The following is a 16,735-nucleotide window of genomic DNA, read 5'->3' as shown; positions in this document are numbered from 1 at the left end:
ACATGGGTGTCTCCACACAACCCCTTCCTCGAGGGACCTGTGGCGCCTCTGACCTTGGTGGCAAATGGCTACAGAAAGCAGCGTTCTCTGAGCTTACACTATGCTCAGTCTGCTCATTAAAATTGCACATTTAAAAAGAGTTAACATTTGTGGGGCGGTGATGGAGCACACCTTTGATCCCAGCACTTGGGAGGCAGAGGCAGGTGGATCGCTGTGAATTCGAGGCCAGCCTGGTCTACACAGTGAGTCCAGGACAGCCAAGGCTACACAGAGAAACCCTGTCTCAAAAAAAAAATTCTTTGAATGGAATATTGATAGTTATTGTAGAAGCTGGCAATCCAGTGAGCAGCTAAGACAGAAAAAATAGGAGAAATTAGGTTTCACTCCCTTCCCTTTGTTTCTTCTTTCTCTCTCTTCCCCTCCTTCCCTCCTTTCCTTTCCTCCCTGACAGGGTCTCATATATCCTTAGCTTGCCTCAAACTCACTATGTAGCCAAAGGATGACCTTGAACTCTGACACACACACCCACCCGCGCCTCTGCTTCATGAGAGTCACAGGTGTGTTGTACCATGCCTGGTTTATCTGATGCTAACTGGAACCCAGGGCTCCATGCAAGCACTCACCACCTGAGCTACTGACACAAGAGAAAGCAAGAATAGTAAATTGAATCATAGAGCCTCTAGGAAGGCTGCTGAGGACATACGAGGTCCCACAAAGTAGAACGTTAGCTAAGGAGCACTCCTGGCTCTCTTATGATCAGGACAAGTGTAGTTCTGCCAGGCGAACAGGACAACCCTGGTTAACGTCTGCCTGGGAGAAGCAGCCTGCTCTGTCTCGGGGTGACTATGACAGTGCTTTATGTTGTAAACCTCTCCATTTGTCCAAACAACCAAACGTTGCAATTTCTGTCTCTGTGAAACCTGCTTAATGACTCAGAGTGTAACTTGGGGCTGTGAATCTATACGAGCTGATATGGGGTTCTGTCCAGGGCCGGTTCCCTTTCATGCATTAGTGAGAACCAGTTGTGCACGGCTGCTAAAGAGTTCTTCCTTACTTATCGCTAAGTGCTGGAGTGATTGCTCACTGGGCAGGTGTGTTAATTCTGTAACATTATGTGCCCAGTTCTAGACACCTTTTTCCTGATACCCACACAGCTCACCTCAACATCTCTAATGACACTTGCCATTCTACCTCTAGGAGAAAAAGTTAGCACATTTGGGTTAGACAAGTAGATGAATGATTAATTGAGGCTTGAGTGTTATTACTTGTTGGGGTACATTGAGTGAAGCCGTGTCTCTGCATGCTCAGTTGTTGATTGGAAATCCGGCAGAGAGCGAAGCGCTAGCCGGGTCTTGGTATTGTTATGTCTATGGCCATCACTGCTCATATATATATGTTCAAGGCCAGCCTGGTCTACAAAGCAAGTCCAGGACAGCCAAGGCTACACAGAGAGACCCTGTCTCAAAAAAAGTAAAAAAAATTAAAGCAGCCTATACCTTAGATCCGCGATAACTGTTAGTGTGTTCTTCCCTCAACCAAACATTTCTAAAAGATCTTACAGCAATGACTTCCGGGTTATGACTTGGTGAAAAGTCACATTGATAGGTGAGTTAAGTTATGGGAAACCATGAATATATTATATTTTATAGTCAGAGATAAAAAAAAAAAAGTGTACTCCAAATGTGTGGCTTTTTTTATTAGTTCTGGCAACCCAGTGCCCAGCAGCATACCAGCTCTTCCTGTTTCCTATAACGCTGACATCACTTCCTCCCTTATTTAGACAACTCACATGGATACACTGGCTTGACCTCCTGTACGTATAATGGGCTTTTGTCAGTGTGTTTGAGACAAGGTCTTACTAGGTAGCTCTCTGTACAGCCTAGAGCTCACTACATAGAACAGGTAGGCCTGGAACTGGTAGCCACTCTCCTGCATCAACCTCTCAAGTGCTGAGATTATGATGTATGCCCCCATGTGTGGCATTTATGAGAAATCTTAAAAGCCTAGAGAACTGGAAATGATTGTGGTTTCTATTATGTTTTCCTATTTCAAATCATTTCCAGTAACACGCTGGCCGCAGGGTGAGCAGCAGGCTGTACCGGAGCGTCCTGGTCCATCAGGTAGGCGCCGTGACCGTGGCTGATAGCCTCTCGGTATTTCTGCTGGGCTTCTTCCTTCTCTTTTATCTGGAAAAGATGATTATGATGATGATTTTCTTTGTTTTGATTTTTGTGAGGTGAGGTCTCTGTACTAGACTAGCCTGGAACTCACTATGCATCCCATGACTGGTCTTGAATTTGCAACAATCCTCCTGCCTCTGCTGATATTACCCATGTGAGGTGTGATGCCCACATTTGGGAAAGATTTTTTTTAAATGCTCATTATAGGAAGAGTGACTTCAGACTTTAATAAGAAAAATGACACCAGTATGTATTAAAGCCTAGATAAACCCATGAAACTAAGTCTAGCATGAATGAAAACTTACATAAACAGATGAGCAAATGTGTACTGCCTACTAAGGGTCTGAACTAGAAGAGGCCAGCTAAAGAGAATCCTCCTCATGTTAGGACCAAACTCCAGTCACTAGCTGACAATGAAAAGTTTGGAACAAAAAGGTTTATCTCATTATGTATTATTATTGTTGTTGTTATTATTATTATAATAAATTTTTTTTTTTTTTGCTTTTTGACACAGGGTTTCTCTTGCAGTCCTGGCTGTCCTCGACTCACTTTGTAGACCAGGCTGGTCTCTAACTCACAGAGATCCACCTGCCTCTGCCTCCCGAGTGCTGGGATTAAAGGTGTGCACCACCACATTGGAACCAGGGTCCTCTGCAGCAGCAAATGCTTTTAACCACAGAACCATTCTTCATCCTCAAACTTTATTCTAACATCATGGGTTCTAATTGCAACTGTAGGCTAGTCTTTTGGATAGAGCCAGGGCCTGTGGATGTTAAGCAAGTATTCACCTACATTCCTATGGGTACACACCTAGCTTCTGTTACTTTTGGGTACACTTCTTTTTTTTTTCTTTCTTTTTTTTTTTTTTTTCTGAAAAAGTTCACTTCAGTTAGGTAGGATTCATATTGCAAACTCAGATGAGAGCTATGAAGCTGGGTGTGGCAGAGCACTCCTTTAATTCCAACATTAAGAGGCTGGGGCAGGACTGTTGCAAGTTCAAAGTTAGCCAGGGTTCCCGAGTGAGTGTGAGGTCAGTATACACAATGAAAGCTGATCATAAAATACTGTATGTCTGCATGTATTTTATATAACTGTAACACCTATGTATGCTTCATCAACTTTCTTCTTTTTGTTTTTTGCTTTTCAAGACAGGATTTCTCTGTGTAATCTTGGATGTCCTGGACTCACTTTGTAGACCAGGCTGGCCTTGAACTCACAGCGATCCGCCTGTCTCTGCCTCCCGAGTGTTGGCATTAAAGGCATGCACCACCACGCCCAGCTACTTCATCAGCTTTCAACTGTGCCTGTTTAAAACCAAGCTGTCCAGGCTGTAACTCACTATACAGCAAGAGCTACTCCAGACCCTTGGTCTCGGCCTCCTGAGTGCTCGGATGGCAGGCTTATGTCACTATGCCCTCCTCTCTCTCTTAAACTTTGGACACTGAAATAACTTCTTTTATGGGTAGCAAGATGGCTCAGTGGGTTAAGGCCTGTGCCATCAAGCCTAATGATGTCAATTTCATCCCAGGGATCCACATATGACAAGAGAGAACTGACTCCTGAGAGTGTCCTCCAACCTTCACACACAGGCTGTGGCATGCGTACATGTATGCATGTGCACACAGACACATAAAAACACAATAAAAAATTTTAAAAAGAAAGACAAGGGGCTGGAGAGCTGGCTCAGAGGTTAAGGGCACTGACTGCTCCTCCAGAGGTCCTGAGTTCAATTCTCACCAACCATACGGTGGCTCACAACCATTGGATGCCCTCTTCTGGCCTGCAGGTATACATGCAGGCAAAGCACTGTCTATATAATAAATAAATCTTTTTTTTTTTTTAATTAAAAAAAAAAGAAAGACAAAAAGGAGATAACTTTCTTTGCTGAAATTGTCTAAATGAAGACTTTGTGAAAGAACAGTGAAGTCTGAAGAGGGGCCCGTCAGTGAGCTAACTGTAGAACGCCATTCTTTAAGGAACATGTCCCAATCTTACAGTATGGGGACTCAGATAATGAAGATTTGGGTATATGAGGACTCCATGCACTTTTTCCTCTCACCTCTCCTACTATGTGTTTCCCGTTGATGAATGCTTCGAAGCCACACACGGCTGCCTTCTCATCCAAAGGAAAGATATATTTTGCCTCAATAGGCACTTGACTTTGATTCGTGTATGTCTGAAAAACAATGACCTGAAAGGAGAGGGAAAAAAGAATCCCATGTAATTGATAAAATCACATGGAAGAACAACCAATGGAAATAATTATATATAATTCATTTCCAAATCCTAAGATTTGTTTTGCTTTTTTTAGTCCAAAGGCTGGGACTGCAGGTATACACCATTGCTCACAGTTCAAATCCCTTACATTTCAACACGTCCTCCAAAGTCACAAGCCTGGCTTCTGGGGTCGGATGCTTCCTACCACTACAATGGACTGTTCATGCTGTGGAACCCAGGGTGCCAGCTGCACACTCAGCCTGCAATATGTGCCTGACCAGACAGGAGTCAAGAAGCCCCTCTCATGCTAAGAGTTTTGCTGCCTTCCACGTGTCATGTGGCTGGGAACTTCTGGAATGCAGACAGTCCTGGCCCTATGATGCAGCTTTGTCTCAATAAATCTATGATAAGCTAAAAATGTAAGTGAAAAACGATTTTACTGAGTAGATTTTAGAATAGCATACAGTTGGTCTTCTTTATTTGTGGATGCCAACTCCATGATGGACTCAAGCAACTACAGGTAGAATATTTGGGGGGAAACCATGTGCCTGTATTAAGTACTTAATTTTAAAAAACGAGTGACATCTCTATTTCATTTAGTTCAAGATACCTGCCGCCAAATTCTTATTTATGACTTATATTCATTTAATTGTGTGTGATAAAACCACAAACAGCATACCTGGGCTACAAAGTCTATTATTCTTCCCTTGATGTGAACACTGTCAAGAGGGACAGAATTTGCTGATGTGTCCTGAAGGCCAGCTTTGACGCTGCTGAGAGACTTGACGTCCGGTAACTGGAAATCTGCAGGGTTACAATCACAGCATCAGCCCCACCATGGCCACCACTCTTGATTTACCATCTTCATCCTTATCGCTTGCTCCATTGTTTAGACATTATATTTTGGCAAAGATGGAAAAATAATATTATACCCATAGTATTCTATGAGGGTTTTTTTTCCTCCCCAGAGACAGGGTTTCTCTGTGTAGCCTTGACTGTCCTGGACTCTCTTTGTAGACCAGGCTGGCCTCAAACGCACAGTGATCCGCCTGCCTCTGCCTCCCGAGTGTTGGGATTATAGGTGTGCTGCCACCATATCAGCTGTTATTTTATAATTTGGTTTTTGTTTTGTTTTCTTGCCTTTGTGAAGGCAGTGCTGGGATGGAACCCAGGGCATCATGCATAGGAAGCACTCAGTCTACCAGCTGAGCTATGCTCAAAGCTACTGTAAGTTATTTTTTTTTTTTGGTTTTTCGAGACAGGGTTTCTCTGTGTAGCCTTGGCTGTCCTAGACTCACTTTGTAGACCAGGCTGGTCTCGAACTCACAGAGATCCACCTGCCTCTGCCTCCCAAGTGCTGGCATTAAAGGCGTGTGCCACCATGCCCAGTTGCCACTGTAATTTTAATACCCATTATGAAACATAAACCCAGTGAGGAAAGCATTCTCAAAGTCAATTCTACTTTTTTATTTCATTAAAAATCATTAAGCACTAAGCCAGGGGAAGAAAGAAGGAGCCTTTTGCTTTTCCTATATTTGTTAAGATAGACAAACTAACCAGAAGAAAGAAAGAAAAACTCAGATTAATAAAATTAGTGATGAAAGAGACCCAGTATGACAGACACAAATGAGATTCCAAGCCACTAGGGTATACTTTAAAAACACATGTCACTAAATTTGAAAAACCTAAAAGAAATGGATGAATTTCTAGATGTATAGAATCTACTAAATTTTAGAGAAAAATTTTATCTTATATGTGTGGGTATTTTGCTTGCATGTGTGTCTGTGCCTGTCCTTGTGTGTTCCTGGTCTGCAGGGGCCAGAGAGGGCATTGTATCCTCTAGGACTGTGTTACAGGAGGCTATGCGCTGCCATGTGGGTGCTTAGAATAGAACCCAGGTCCCCTGGACTTAACTAGTACTCTTAACCCCTGAAACATGTCTCCAGCCCCTGGACTTAACTGGTACTCTTAACCCCTGAAACATGTCATCTCCAGCCCCTGATTTGCCGAATTTAAACCAAGATTAGATAAACAACTTAACCAGATCTCTAAGAAGTAAAGAATGACAAAATGATTTTTAAAAAAATCTCATAACTAAAAAAGCTCAGGGCCAGATGTATCTAGAGGTGAATTTATCAGACCTTCAAAGAAAAACGAATAGCAATGCCTCTCAAACTGTTCTATAAAATAGGAAAGGGCAAATATCAGCAAATTCTGCTTATGAACCATATATATATGATCCAGATACCAAAAGCATACAACAACAACAGTGACAGTTATAGACCAATCTCCCTAATGGGTAGAATCACAAAAACTCTTAACAAAATACCTGCAGGGATGAGTCAACACATGCAAATCAACATAATCACATCAATGGCTCTGAGGACAGAAGTCACGTGATCATCTGGACACAGAAAAGGTGTCTAACAAGACCCAACACCCCTTCATGGCAAAAGTACCGAGGAGACTGGGAACAGAGGAGCATGTGACAGCACAATAAAGCTGTATGCTACTGTCATACTAAATAGGCAAAAGCTCAGCATCTCCACCAAGAGCAGGAATAAGACAAGAGCGTCCACTTTCTCACCTCTTATTGCAGTCCTGAAAGTCTTACCTAGAGCCACAAGACGAGAGAAGCAATGAAAGGGTTAAAAAATGGGGGAAAGGTGGTCGAAGTATCCTTATTTGCAGATGCTATGGTTCTTTACATTAAAAAAACCAAAACAACAACAACAACAAACCAACCCAAATCTCCACCAGAAAATTCTTAGAGCTGATAAAAACACGTCGAACAAAGTGGCAGGATTAAAAATTAAAATACACCTGGGCATGGTGTCACATGCCTTTAATCCCAGCACTCTGGAGGCAGAGGCAGGTGGATCGCTGTGAGTGCGAGGCCAGCCTGATCTACAAAGTGAGTCCAGGACAGCCAAGGCTACACAGAGAAACCCTGTCTTGAAAAACCAAAAAAAGAATAATTAATTAATTAATTAAGATATAAAATCTGTGGCTTTTGTATATGCCAAGAGCAGCATGTTGAGAAAGAAATTGGGGAAACAATCCCATTTCTAATAGCTTCAAAACACCACCTGGAATAAACCAAGGAAGTGGAAGAACAAAACTTGATGAGACCTTTAAAACACTCACGAGGGCTGCAGACACGGCTCAGTAACCACAAACACTGCCTGCTCTTCTGAAGACCCCCAGCACTCAGTGGGGCTCTAAACAACTGCCTGTAACTCCAGCTCCAGAGGGTTCGATGTCCTCCTCTGGCCTCTGAGGACACCTACACACATGTCACACACACACATAGACACACACACACAAATAAAATAAAAATGGATTTTTTTCCTTTTTCTTTGTTTTGTTTTTTGTTTTTTGTTTTTTTTTTTTTTTTGAGACAGGGTTTCTCTGTGTAGCCTTGGCTGTCCTGGACTCACTTTGTAGACCAGGCTGGCCTCAAACTCACAGCGATCCACCTGCCTCTGCCTCCCGAGTGCTGGGATTAAAGGCGTGAGCTAGCACTCTTGGCTACATTTATCTTTCTCAAGCATCTTGGTTTTTATATGTTCATAATAAAATATAAAACGAAATGTAGATATAGATACTGCTACGAAACGTGACTATAAATGCTTTTAAAAAACTATTTCAGTTTTATATTACCCCATAAAACAGTACTCAAGAAAACTTGTCTTGCTGGGTGGTGGAGGTGCACACCTGTAATCCCAGCACTTGGGAGGCAGAGGCAGGCGGATCTCTGTGAGTTTGAGAGACCTGCCTGGTCTATAGAGCAAGTCCAGGACAGCCAGGACTACACAAAGAAACCCTGTCTCAAAAACAAAACAAACAAACAAACAAACAAAAACAAAAACAAAACAAAAAAAAAAAAAAAAAAAAAAAAGAAAGAAAGAAAGAAAGAAAAAGAAAACCCTTTCTTACCTTCAATCTTTGGAGTGTTTGGAAGCCCAGCTCTCTGTTCCTCTAATTCAGTACTGTCAGGAGGATGAAAGTCCTTTATTTGATCACCAGGAGTGCAAAATTTAACAATGTACTTCATTTTAACTTGATTGGTTTTATACACAACAAATTCGTCATCCTAGAGCAAATGGGCATTGACAGGAGGTAAACAAGTGCAGAGCAGAGCAGCAGATGTTCTCGGAGAAGCAGAATCTCATGTCTGTTAATCCAGCAAAGGCTGAATTTGGGCAGTAGATAGATGGGTGTGACTTAAGTGAAAACATATTTAATAAAGATAGAAGTGGCCCTCTGACGCTGGTCTTTGCACCTGGGCCCCTTTCTGCCTCTTGTGCCTTACTGTTTGTTTGCTTACTGTTTTTATTTTTATTTTTTTAAGTGTTAGTTTCTGGGTTTGCCTGTCACCCGAAATAAAATACCTCAAAGTCTGTGGGTACAGAGCCCGTTCCTGAAACTCCATGCACACTGTCATAGCCCCGGGGCGCTTCGGTTAAAGAAAAGTCCTTCTTGCACAAGTCCGCACACTTTCCCAGGGCAACATCACAGACGACCAGGAGTCTGGAGCCATCTGTCTCTCCTGCATGTGCGTACTTAATGCTTGTCCTGCGTGAAGAAGAAACTGAGCACAGGTTATCACGGCTGCGGCCTCACTTCACTGTATGAATGAGGGACATGGCTTAGGCACCTCTCAGCCAACACTGGGAATCAAAATCGAAATGGCCCCAGACTGAAAACTTTGAGCGCTGGTGTGACACCACAGGTGGGATATTCTATCCCGTCACTAAACATATTGTATAAAATCACCAACAGGCTGCATTTATCAGGTGTAGATGAAATATGAGTGAATTTCACATTTGGATTTGTCTGTTCCCAAAGATATCTCTTTATGTGTATACATATAATCCCAAATCTGAAAAAAACAAAACAAAACAACAACAACAAAAAAACCTCAAAACAATCCTAGTACTTCAGACAAGCGACACTCAGCCTGCATTGTCAAAAGACTTTCTAGGGAGCTCATTTAGATTTTGCCACCACGGCCACATCTCCAAAGATACAAGTTACAACTTCATTGTGAGAGGTTGGGCAGGTACCCACCTATAACCCAACACTTGAGAGAGTGAGGGAGAAGGATCAAGACCAGAGAAAAAAGGATGCAAATGAGAGGGATTTGAGGAGAGGCGAGAAAGAGGAGGAGTGGGAGGAGGGGGAGGAGGGGGAAGAGGGGCAGGATGGGGAGGAGGGGGAGGAGGAGGGGCAGGATGGGGAGGAGGGGGAGGAGGGGGAGGAGGGGCAGGAGTTACTCATTATTTATTTACTTATTTAAACACTTCAGTATAGTGGAGCTGGGTGTGTTGGCACACACCTTTAACCCCAGCACTTGGGAGGCAGAGGCTAGTGGACCACTGTGAGTTCAAGGCCAGCCTGGTCTACAAAGTGAGTCCAGGACAGCCAAGGCTACACAGAGAAACCCTGTCTCGAAAAACAAAACAAACAAACCCCAAAATTTCAGTGTAGCACACCCCTGTAATTCTAGTCCTTGGAAGGTTGAGGCAGGAGGATCACTGTAAGTTCTAGGCTAGCCTAGTTTTTGTGTTGAGTTCCCAGCAAGGTTGGGCTAGACCCTCTCTCAAAAGAATAAAAACGGGCTGGAGAGATGGCTCAGAGGTTAAGAGCACTGCCTGCTCTTCCCAAGGTCCTGAGTTCAGTTCCCAGCAACCACCTGGTGGCAGTTCACAACCATCTAGGATGAAATCTGGTGCTCTCTTTGGGCCTGCAGGTGTTACATGCAGGCAGAACACTGTATACTAAATAAATAAATCTTAAGAAAAAAAAAAAGAGAGAGAGAGAGCTGGGCATGGTGGCACACGCCTTTAATCCCAGCACTCGGGAAGTAGAGGCAGGCGGATTGCTGTGAGTTCGAGGTCAGCCTGGTCTACAAAGTGAGTCCAGGACAGCCAAGGCTACACAGAGAAACCCTATCTCAAAAAACCAAAAAAAAAAAAAAAAAAAAAAAGAACAAAAACAAGCATTAGGTAAAGGCGTGTATAGTGCCCTTCGCCCTTCTTTATGGCAGGCAGTGCTCAAAGCACTTTGTTCTCAGGGGCTTAAAAATACCTATATTGCATTGCAAGGAATGCTAGAGTAATGAATAAAAAGGAAGACTTTTTTCTTTGCATAAAAATTGCTAGTGTATTTTACAGTCCCAGCTTTAAAAGCAGATCAGAAATGTGTGAGATAGCAGTGAATCCAAGCTGCAGCCAGGTTCTTCTCTCAAGCATTACATCCCAGTCGTGGTTTACCCTCCCTCATCCCCACCCCCTCCCCCCTCGGGATATCAATGGAAGATGACATAACAAGTTACAGTAAGACTAGGCATGCCCTCACATCAAGGCTGGACGAGGAAACCCAATAGAAGGAGAATCGTCCCAAGTGCAGGCAAAAGAGTCAGAGACACCCTGCCCCCCGCCCCACCCCCCACCCCCTGCCAGCCACTCCCACTGTTGGGAGTCCCACAAAATACCAAGCTAACAACCATAGCATATATGCAGAGGCCCTAGGTTGGCTCTATGATTGTTGCTTCAGTCTCTGTGAGGTCTCATGAGCCCTGCTTAGTTAATTCTGTGAGCCGTGGTCTCCTGGTGGCCTCAACCCCTCTGGCTCCTAAAATCCTTCCTTTCCCTCAAAGAAAAACCCATTCTGTTAGCTAAGAAAGCTGTACTGGGTTTACTGCACTAAAGCTCTTGGAGACCATTAAATGCTAAGGTGGCCAAAGAAAAGAGGTGTCCTAGTCTCACACCTGTCTTGAGGTACACAGAGAGTAAACACTCCCTCATGACAACAGGATCAGAGACTGGCAGTCGGCAGCTTTTCTTTTTCTTTTTCATTTGTATTTAATGACAGGGTCTCATTGTAGCCTAGATTGGTCTTGAACACACTACAGGCTGGGGCTGGCCATGAGCTCCAAATCCTCGTTTCCACCTCCCTACTTCCAGGATTATAGGAGTGTGCTACCATGCCTGTGCTTGCCCCCCCAACTTTGTTCCTCTCCAAGCTGGGGTCTCATAGGTACCATGCTGGGCTTATATGGTGCTGGAGATGGACACAAGGCATCATGTGTTAGCCACGGACACAGGGAATCATGTGTTAGCCACGGACACAGGGCATCGTGTGTTAGCCATGCATACAAAGCATCATGTGTTAGCCATGGACACAAAGCATCATGTGTTAGCCACGGACACAGGGAATCATGTGTTAGCCACGGACACAGGGCATCGTGTGTTAGCCATGCATACAAGGCATCATGTGTTAGCCATGGACACAAAGCATCATGTGTTAGCCATGGACACAAAGCATCATGTGTTAGCCACGGATACAGGGCATCATGTGTTAGCCATGGACACAAAGCATCGTGTGTTAGCCATGGACACAGGGCATCGTGTGTTATTTTTTCACTTGTCTGAGTGTTTTGCCTGCATGTATCTCTGTGCACTACATGCATGCCTAGTTCCCATAGAGCCTAGAAGTGGGCACTGGATCCCCTGGAGCTGGACTTACAGACGGCGGTGAGCCACTATTGCTGGGAATCAAACCCAGGCCTTCTGGAAGAACAGCCAGAGCTCTTAACCACAGCTCCATCTTTCCACCCCAACTGGTGCTGTTGTTTTGAGACAGAGTCTTGCCATGTGGCCTGGGCTGGCCTGGAAATCTATGTAGCCCAGATATATTTCAAACTCATAGTAATCTGCCTGCCTCAGCTCCCTCAGGCTGAGGTTATAACGGTAAGGCACCACACCTAGCTTAATTTGACTTAAGAAGAAAAAGGAACGATTTTACCCATCACTTCAGGAGCCCCTGTAGCTTGTAGACACACTGTGACGGGCTCTTAGGTCGTCAGGCCATCTGTCCTAGCTTCTTCTTTCTCAGGCTCTCCACAGAGTGCAAGGACTACCTCCTCTCTCAGGCCTATGGACCACTCCTCAGTTGACTGAAATTTGGTCTACTCAGAACTCTTCTTTTGTTGAACAGAGAAAAGCACATACAACTTGCTGCATGCCCAAGGCGGGAACCAGGAGCTCTTTTCCTATGCAGCTTCCTCAGTGAGGCTGCACTGCCAAAGTTACCGAGGACTTCGATTTTGGTAAAATCAAAACAGCGCCTAGAAAAACACAGTACTATCTAAAGATGTTTACTTTGTGGTGTGTGTGTGTGTGTGTGTGTGTGTATACGTGTGTGTGACTGCTGGACACTTGTGCTGCTATGGCATGACTATGGAGACCAGAGACACTTTTGTGCAGTCACTTCTCTCTCTCCTCTTTTATATGGATTCTAGCAATTGAACTGTGGTTGCCAGGCATGTGCTATAAAAGTCTTTATTGGCTGAGCCATCATGATGGCCTCTACAGTATAAATTTTAAAGACCAACAAGGGACTGGGTGTGGTGGCACACAGCTTTAATCTCAGCGTTGGAGAGGCAGAGGCAGGCAGATCTCTGTGAGTCTGAGAGCAGCCTGATCTACAAAGCAAGTCTTAGACCAGCAAGGGCTACGCAGTGAGACTTCATCTCAAGAAAACTTAAGTAACAAGAAGATGAAGTCCACTGTTGCAGGACATTTGATCACACCGTGAACCCCAAGATTGTGTACTGGAAAAACCTGTTTCTAGTTGTGGTGTGGCTCAGCCCTAGCACACACCTTTAGTCCAAGAGCTTTCTGTAAACAGCATTAAGTAAATAAAGTCAACTAGGTTAAGAGGTGGGTCAAGCAACCAGTTGACAAGGAGTGAACATGGGAAAAAAACCATAGAGCATGGGAGGAAGTTTGGAGGACAGATAGAGAGACACACAGGAAGTAGAAAGGAGGGACATTCAGTTTGAAGGGTTTTTAAGGGGAAGGGGCCTTTTCCTTTTGGGATGTCAGCTAAGTAGAAAGGTCAGATGGGTGCTTTCTCTGCATCTCTGAGCTAGCAGGTTTTCACCCCATCATCTGGCTCCTGAGTATTGGTAAAATTCAATGTTTGGGATTTTGTTTTTTAAAAAACAGTCCATTAGCTGGGCGTGGTGGCGCACGCCTTTAATCCCAGCACTTGGGAGGCAGAGGCAGGCAGATCGCTGTGAGTTTGAGGCCAGCCTGGTCTACAAAGTGAGCCCAGGACAGCCAAGGCTACACAGAGAAACCCTGTCTCGAAAAACAAAAAAAAAAAAACAAAAAACAAAAAAACAAAAAAAAAAAAACCCAAAAAACAGTCCATTAGCTGGAGAGTCAAAGAAAGCAAGGCCAGCAAAAGTAAGCACTGCTGTGTGCTACTGGAATGAGATGCCCACCGCCACCACACCCCCCGCCCCAAGTCTTGGGCCTTTGAATGCTTGGTCCCCAGATGATGGTCCTGTTTGTGGAGGCTTAGAAATGAGTGGAGTTGTTGGAAAAGTATGCGCTGGGGGGTGGTTTTAAAGCTTCAGAGCCTCACACCATTTCCAGCACACTCTGTTTTGTGCTTGTGGTTCAAGATGTGCACCGTCAGCTCCATGCCCCTGAAGATGCGCCTTTGCCCCACCGTCTCATACTCTAACCCCCTGGAACCACTAGCCCAAACCAGCAATGCCTCCCCTCGGCCGGTTGCTGTGGTTGTGGTGATTGATTGCAGGAACAGGAAAGTAACTAATACCACTCACTGCCCTGGAGAAAGAACAAAATGGCAAAGGTCTGCTCCTTTATGTGGCCCATTTTAGCTGCATGCCCTGAGGCCAGAGCCCGCTGGTGGCCTTAAGGTCTCCATCTGTGATATAAGAGGATACACTTGTGCGGTGGAGTCTGAGAGGAGAGGAAGGGTGCTGGAGAAGATCCAGTTAGAAAATACATGTAAAACCTGAGGTGGGCTGGCAGGATGGCTCAGCGAGTAAAGCAAAGATGCCTGCTACCAAGCCTGATGACTCAAGTTTGACCCCTGGGACCTGCTTGGTGGAAGGAAAGAACCGAGGCTGTTAAGTTGTTGTCTGACCTCTATAAATGCGCTGTGGCATGCCCATGTCTCCCCCGCCCCCACCCCCACACACATACACACGTCTCAAATAGACGAAAGTAATAATGATGATGATGATGATGGTGGTGGTGGTGATGATGATGATGACTCCAAGGAAAAGAAAAAATACAATTTCCCCCAATGTTCACCACAGAAGCCATGCTTTCACAATATGCTGAGGAAATGGCCACTTTCAAGGATGCTTTAGTGGACGAGAGACTTCTTCGTTAAAGAAAGAGAAGGGAGTTTTCAAGGAGCCCCCGGGGGTGGAGGATGGGACAGAACACACTAACCTGACTGAGTCGCTGAAGTAGATCCCGCTGCCCAGATTGCCGACATCTGTCCTTTGCACACCACGGTCTTCAGCTACCTTAGGTAAAAGCAACCCTCTGGAAGAGAAGGGCAGGGTCAGGACTTGCCAGGAGAAAGGGCTCTTCCACGTAACGTCCACACCCAGTGACCCAACAGCAATTCACCTGTCTTTATGAACTGCAGTCAGAGATCAATTGGCCTTCCACCCATACAGTCAACCAGCCATGGATTCAAAACATTTAGAAAAAATTAAGCTCTACTGAATATATACAGATCTTTCTGGTCAGTGTTTTTTGTTTTGTTTTGTTTTTAGAAGATTTACTTATGCATAGCGAGGGCTCTAACTTTGTATACATCTGCATGACAGAAGAAGGCATCAGATCCCACTTTAGATGGTTCTGAACCACCATGTGGTTGTTGGGAATTGAACTCAGGACCTCTGGAAGAGCAGACAGTGCTCTTAACTGTTGAGCCACCTCTCCAGCCCTTGTTATTAGTTTCTACACAGCACTTCCTGTCAATAGTGTCATAGCATCCATACTGTATTAGATACCATTAAATCACATAGATATAACTTAAAGTATATGTAAAAAACAAATTCCATTCTATGCAAACTTTCATGTAAGACCCTTGAGTGTTAGAGGCTTTGGCATCTGGGAAAGTTCTGGAAGCAACTGCTTAGAGTATCAAGCATGACTGTAATCTCCCAGAGCAAATACGCCATTACCATGTTGCCAGCTATGGCTGGCTCCCCACCACTGCTGATCACATAGGCTCTTGGTCATTGCTCCTGCCTCCTGGAGACCCCAGAGTAAGTCTTCCCAGTGTTGACTGACTCTCTTCACTACTCAGCAGCATATACAAGTTCCTACTGGAGGCCGTGGTAGTGGCGCACGCCTTTAATCCCAGCACTCGGGAGGCAGAGGCAGGCGGATCAATGTGAGTTCGAGGTCAGCCTGGTCTACAGAGGGAGTCCAGGACATCCTGGGCTGCACAGAGAAACCCTGTCTCGAAAAACCAAAAAACAAACAAATGAACAAACAAACAAACAAAAAACAAGAAAAAAACCCAAACAAGTTCCTACTGGGCTTCCAACAGTCAGAATTCTCTCAGCATGAAACCATGGTGTTCTCAATACAGACAGGCAAAGGTAGGCTTCTGCTCTCAATTGCAGAAATACCAACTGTTTGAATTTTGCATCAGACTGATTTGATAATGTGACTTTTGAGGGTTAGTCCTATACAGGAAGGACATTTGTATACATTTAATTAATTTGTTTGTTTTTCACTACTTGCAGTTGAACCTAGACCTCACTCATGCCAGGCAAACACTCTACCACTAACCTATATCCCCAGCCCTTATGTTTCAACTTTTTCCCTTTTTTTTTTTTTTTTTTTTTAAGACAGAGTGTCACTTGGTAGCTCTGCTTGGCCTAGAACTTGCTAGATAGACCACTCTGGCTCTGAACTTACAGAGATCTGCCTGCCTTTGCCTCAGCTTCCAGAGTGCTGAGATTATTGCATCACCATATCCAGGTAGCTCTTAATTTCCCAAGGTGCTCATAATTTCTCCCACCCCTGTAGCTTCAGCTTAAGCTCCAATATCATGTGGTTACTTGAAGCAATCAGAATGCTGGGCTTGGGCTTTGGATAGATAACTCACATTCCCTGGACACCCTGACTGTGAAATGTACAATAGCGTTTCTTCATGTGAGGTCATTGTAAAGGAGCGATTGATTGTTTCAGGTTTTGGTGTGTTTGTGTGGGTGTGTGTTCATTTGCAGTTTGGGTTTTCTGAATCATGGTCTTGCTATATAAATTCTGGTTGTGCTTGAATTCATGCTATAGCCAAGGCTGAGCTTGAACTATATGTGTAACCGTCCTGCCTGCCAAGTGCTGGGATTACAGGCATCACCATTCCTACATCTCAAGGAGTAATAGTCCATACCTGTGCAGAACACTTACAAAAGACCACAAATATGTAATACACAACCACAAATACATGATTTAAATGACATATGATTTTCTCTATGA

The 16,735-nt window shown here is 44.4% G+C and overlaps 1 protein-coding gene across 1 annotated transcript in view; it reads right to left on the bottom strand.

Annotated features, from left to right (window-relative positions):
- Parp4 (poly(ADP-ribose) polymerase family member 4) overlaps positions 1-16,735 on the bottom strand; it is a 94,825-nt gene that overhangs the window by 49,505 nt on the left and 28,585 nt on the right. Inside the window, exons 12-17 of the mRNA XM_051143379.1 lie at positions 14,684-14,779; positions 8,792-8,975; positions 8,337-8,493; positions 5,077-5,201; positions 4,240-4,371; positions 2,100-2,186 (exon numbers count right to left, since the gene is read on the bottom strand). Of these exons, the coding sequence (XP_050999336.1) occupies positions 2,100-2,186; positions 4,240-4,371; positions 5,077-5,201; positions 8,337-8,493; positions 8,792-8,975; positions 14,684-14,779 (781 nt within the window). The remainder of the gene's footprint in view (positions 1-2,099; positions 2,187-4,239; positions 4,372-5,076; positions 5,202-8,336; positions 8,494-8,791; positions 8,976-14,683; positions 14,780-16,735) is intronic.

The sequence above is a fragment of the Acomys russatus genome, chromosome 3 (genome assembly GCF_903995435.1).
Source record: "Acomys russatus chromosome 3, mAcoRus1.1, whole genome shotgun sequence".
Taxonomy (NCBI): Eukaryota; Metazoa; Chordata; class Mammalia; order Rodentia; family Muridae; genus Acomys; species Acomys russatus.
The sequence above is the reverse complement of the archived record's forward strand: the minus strand, read 5'-3'. Positions and strand labels throughout refer to the sequence as shown.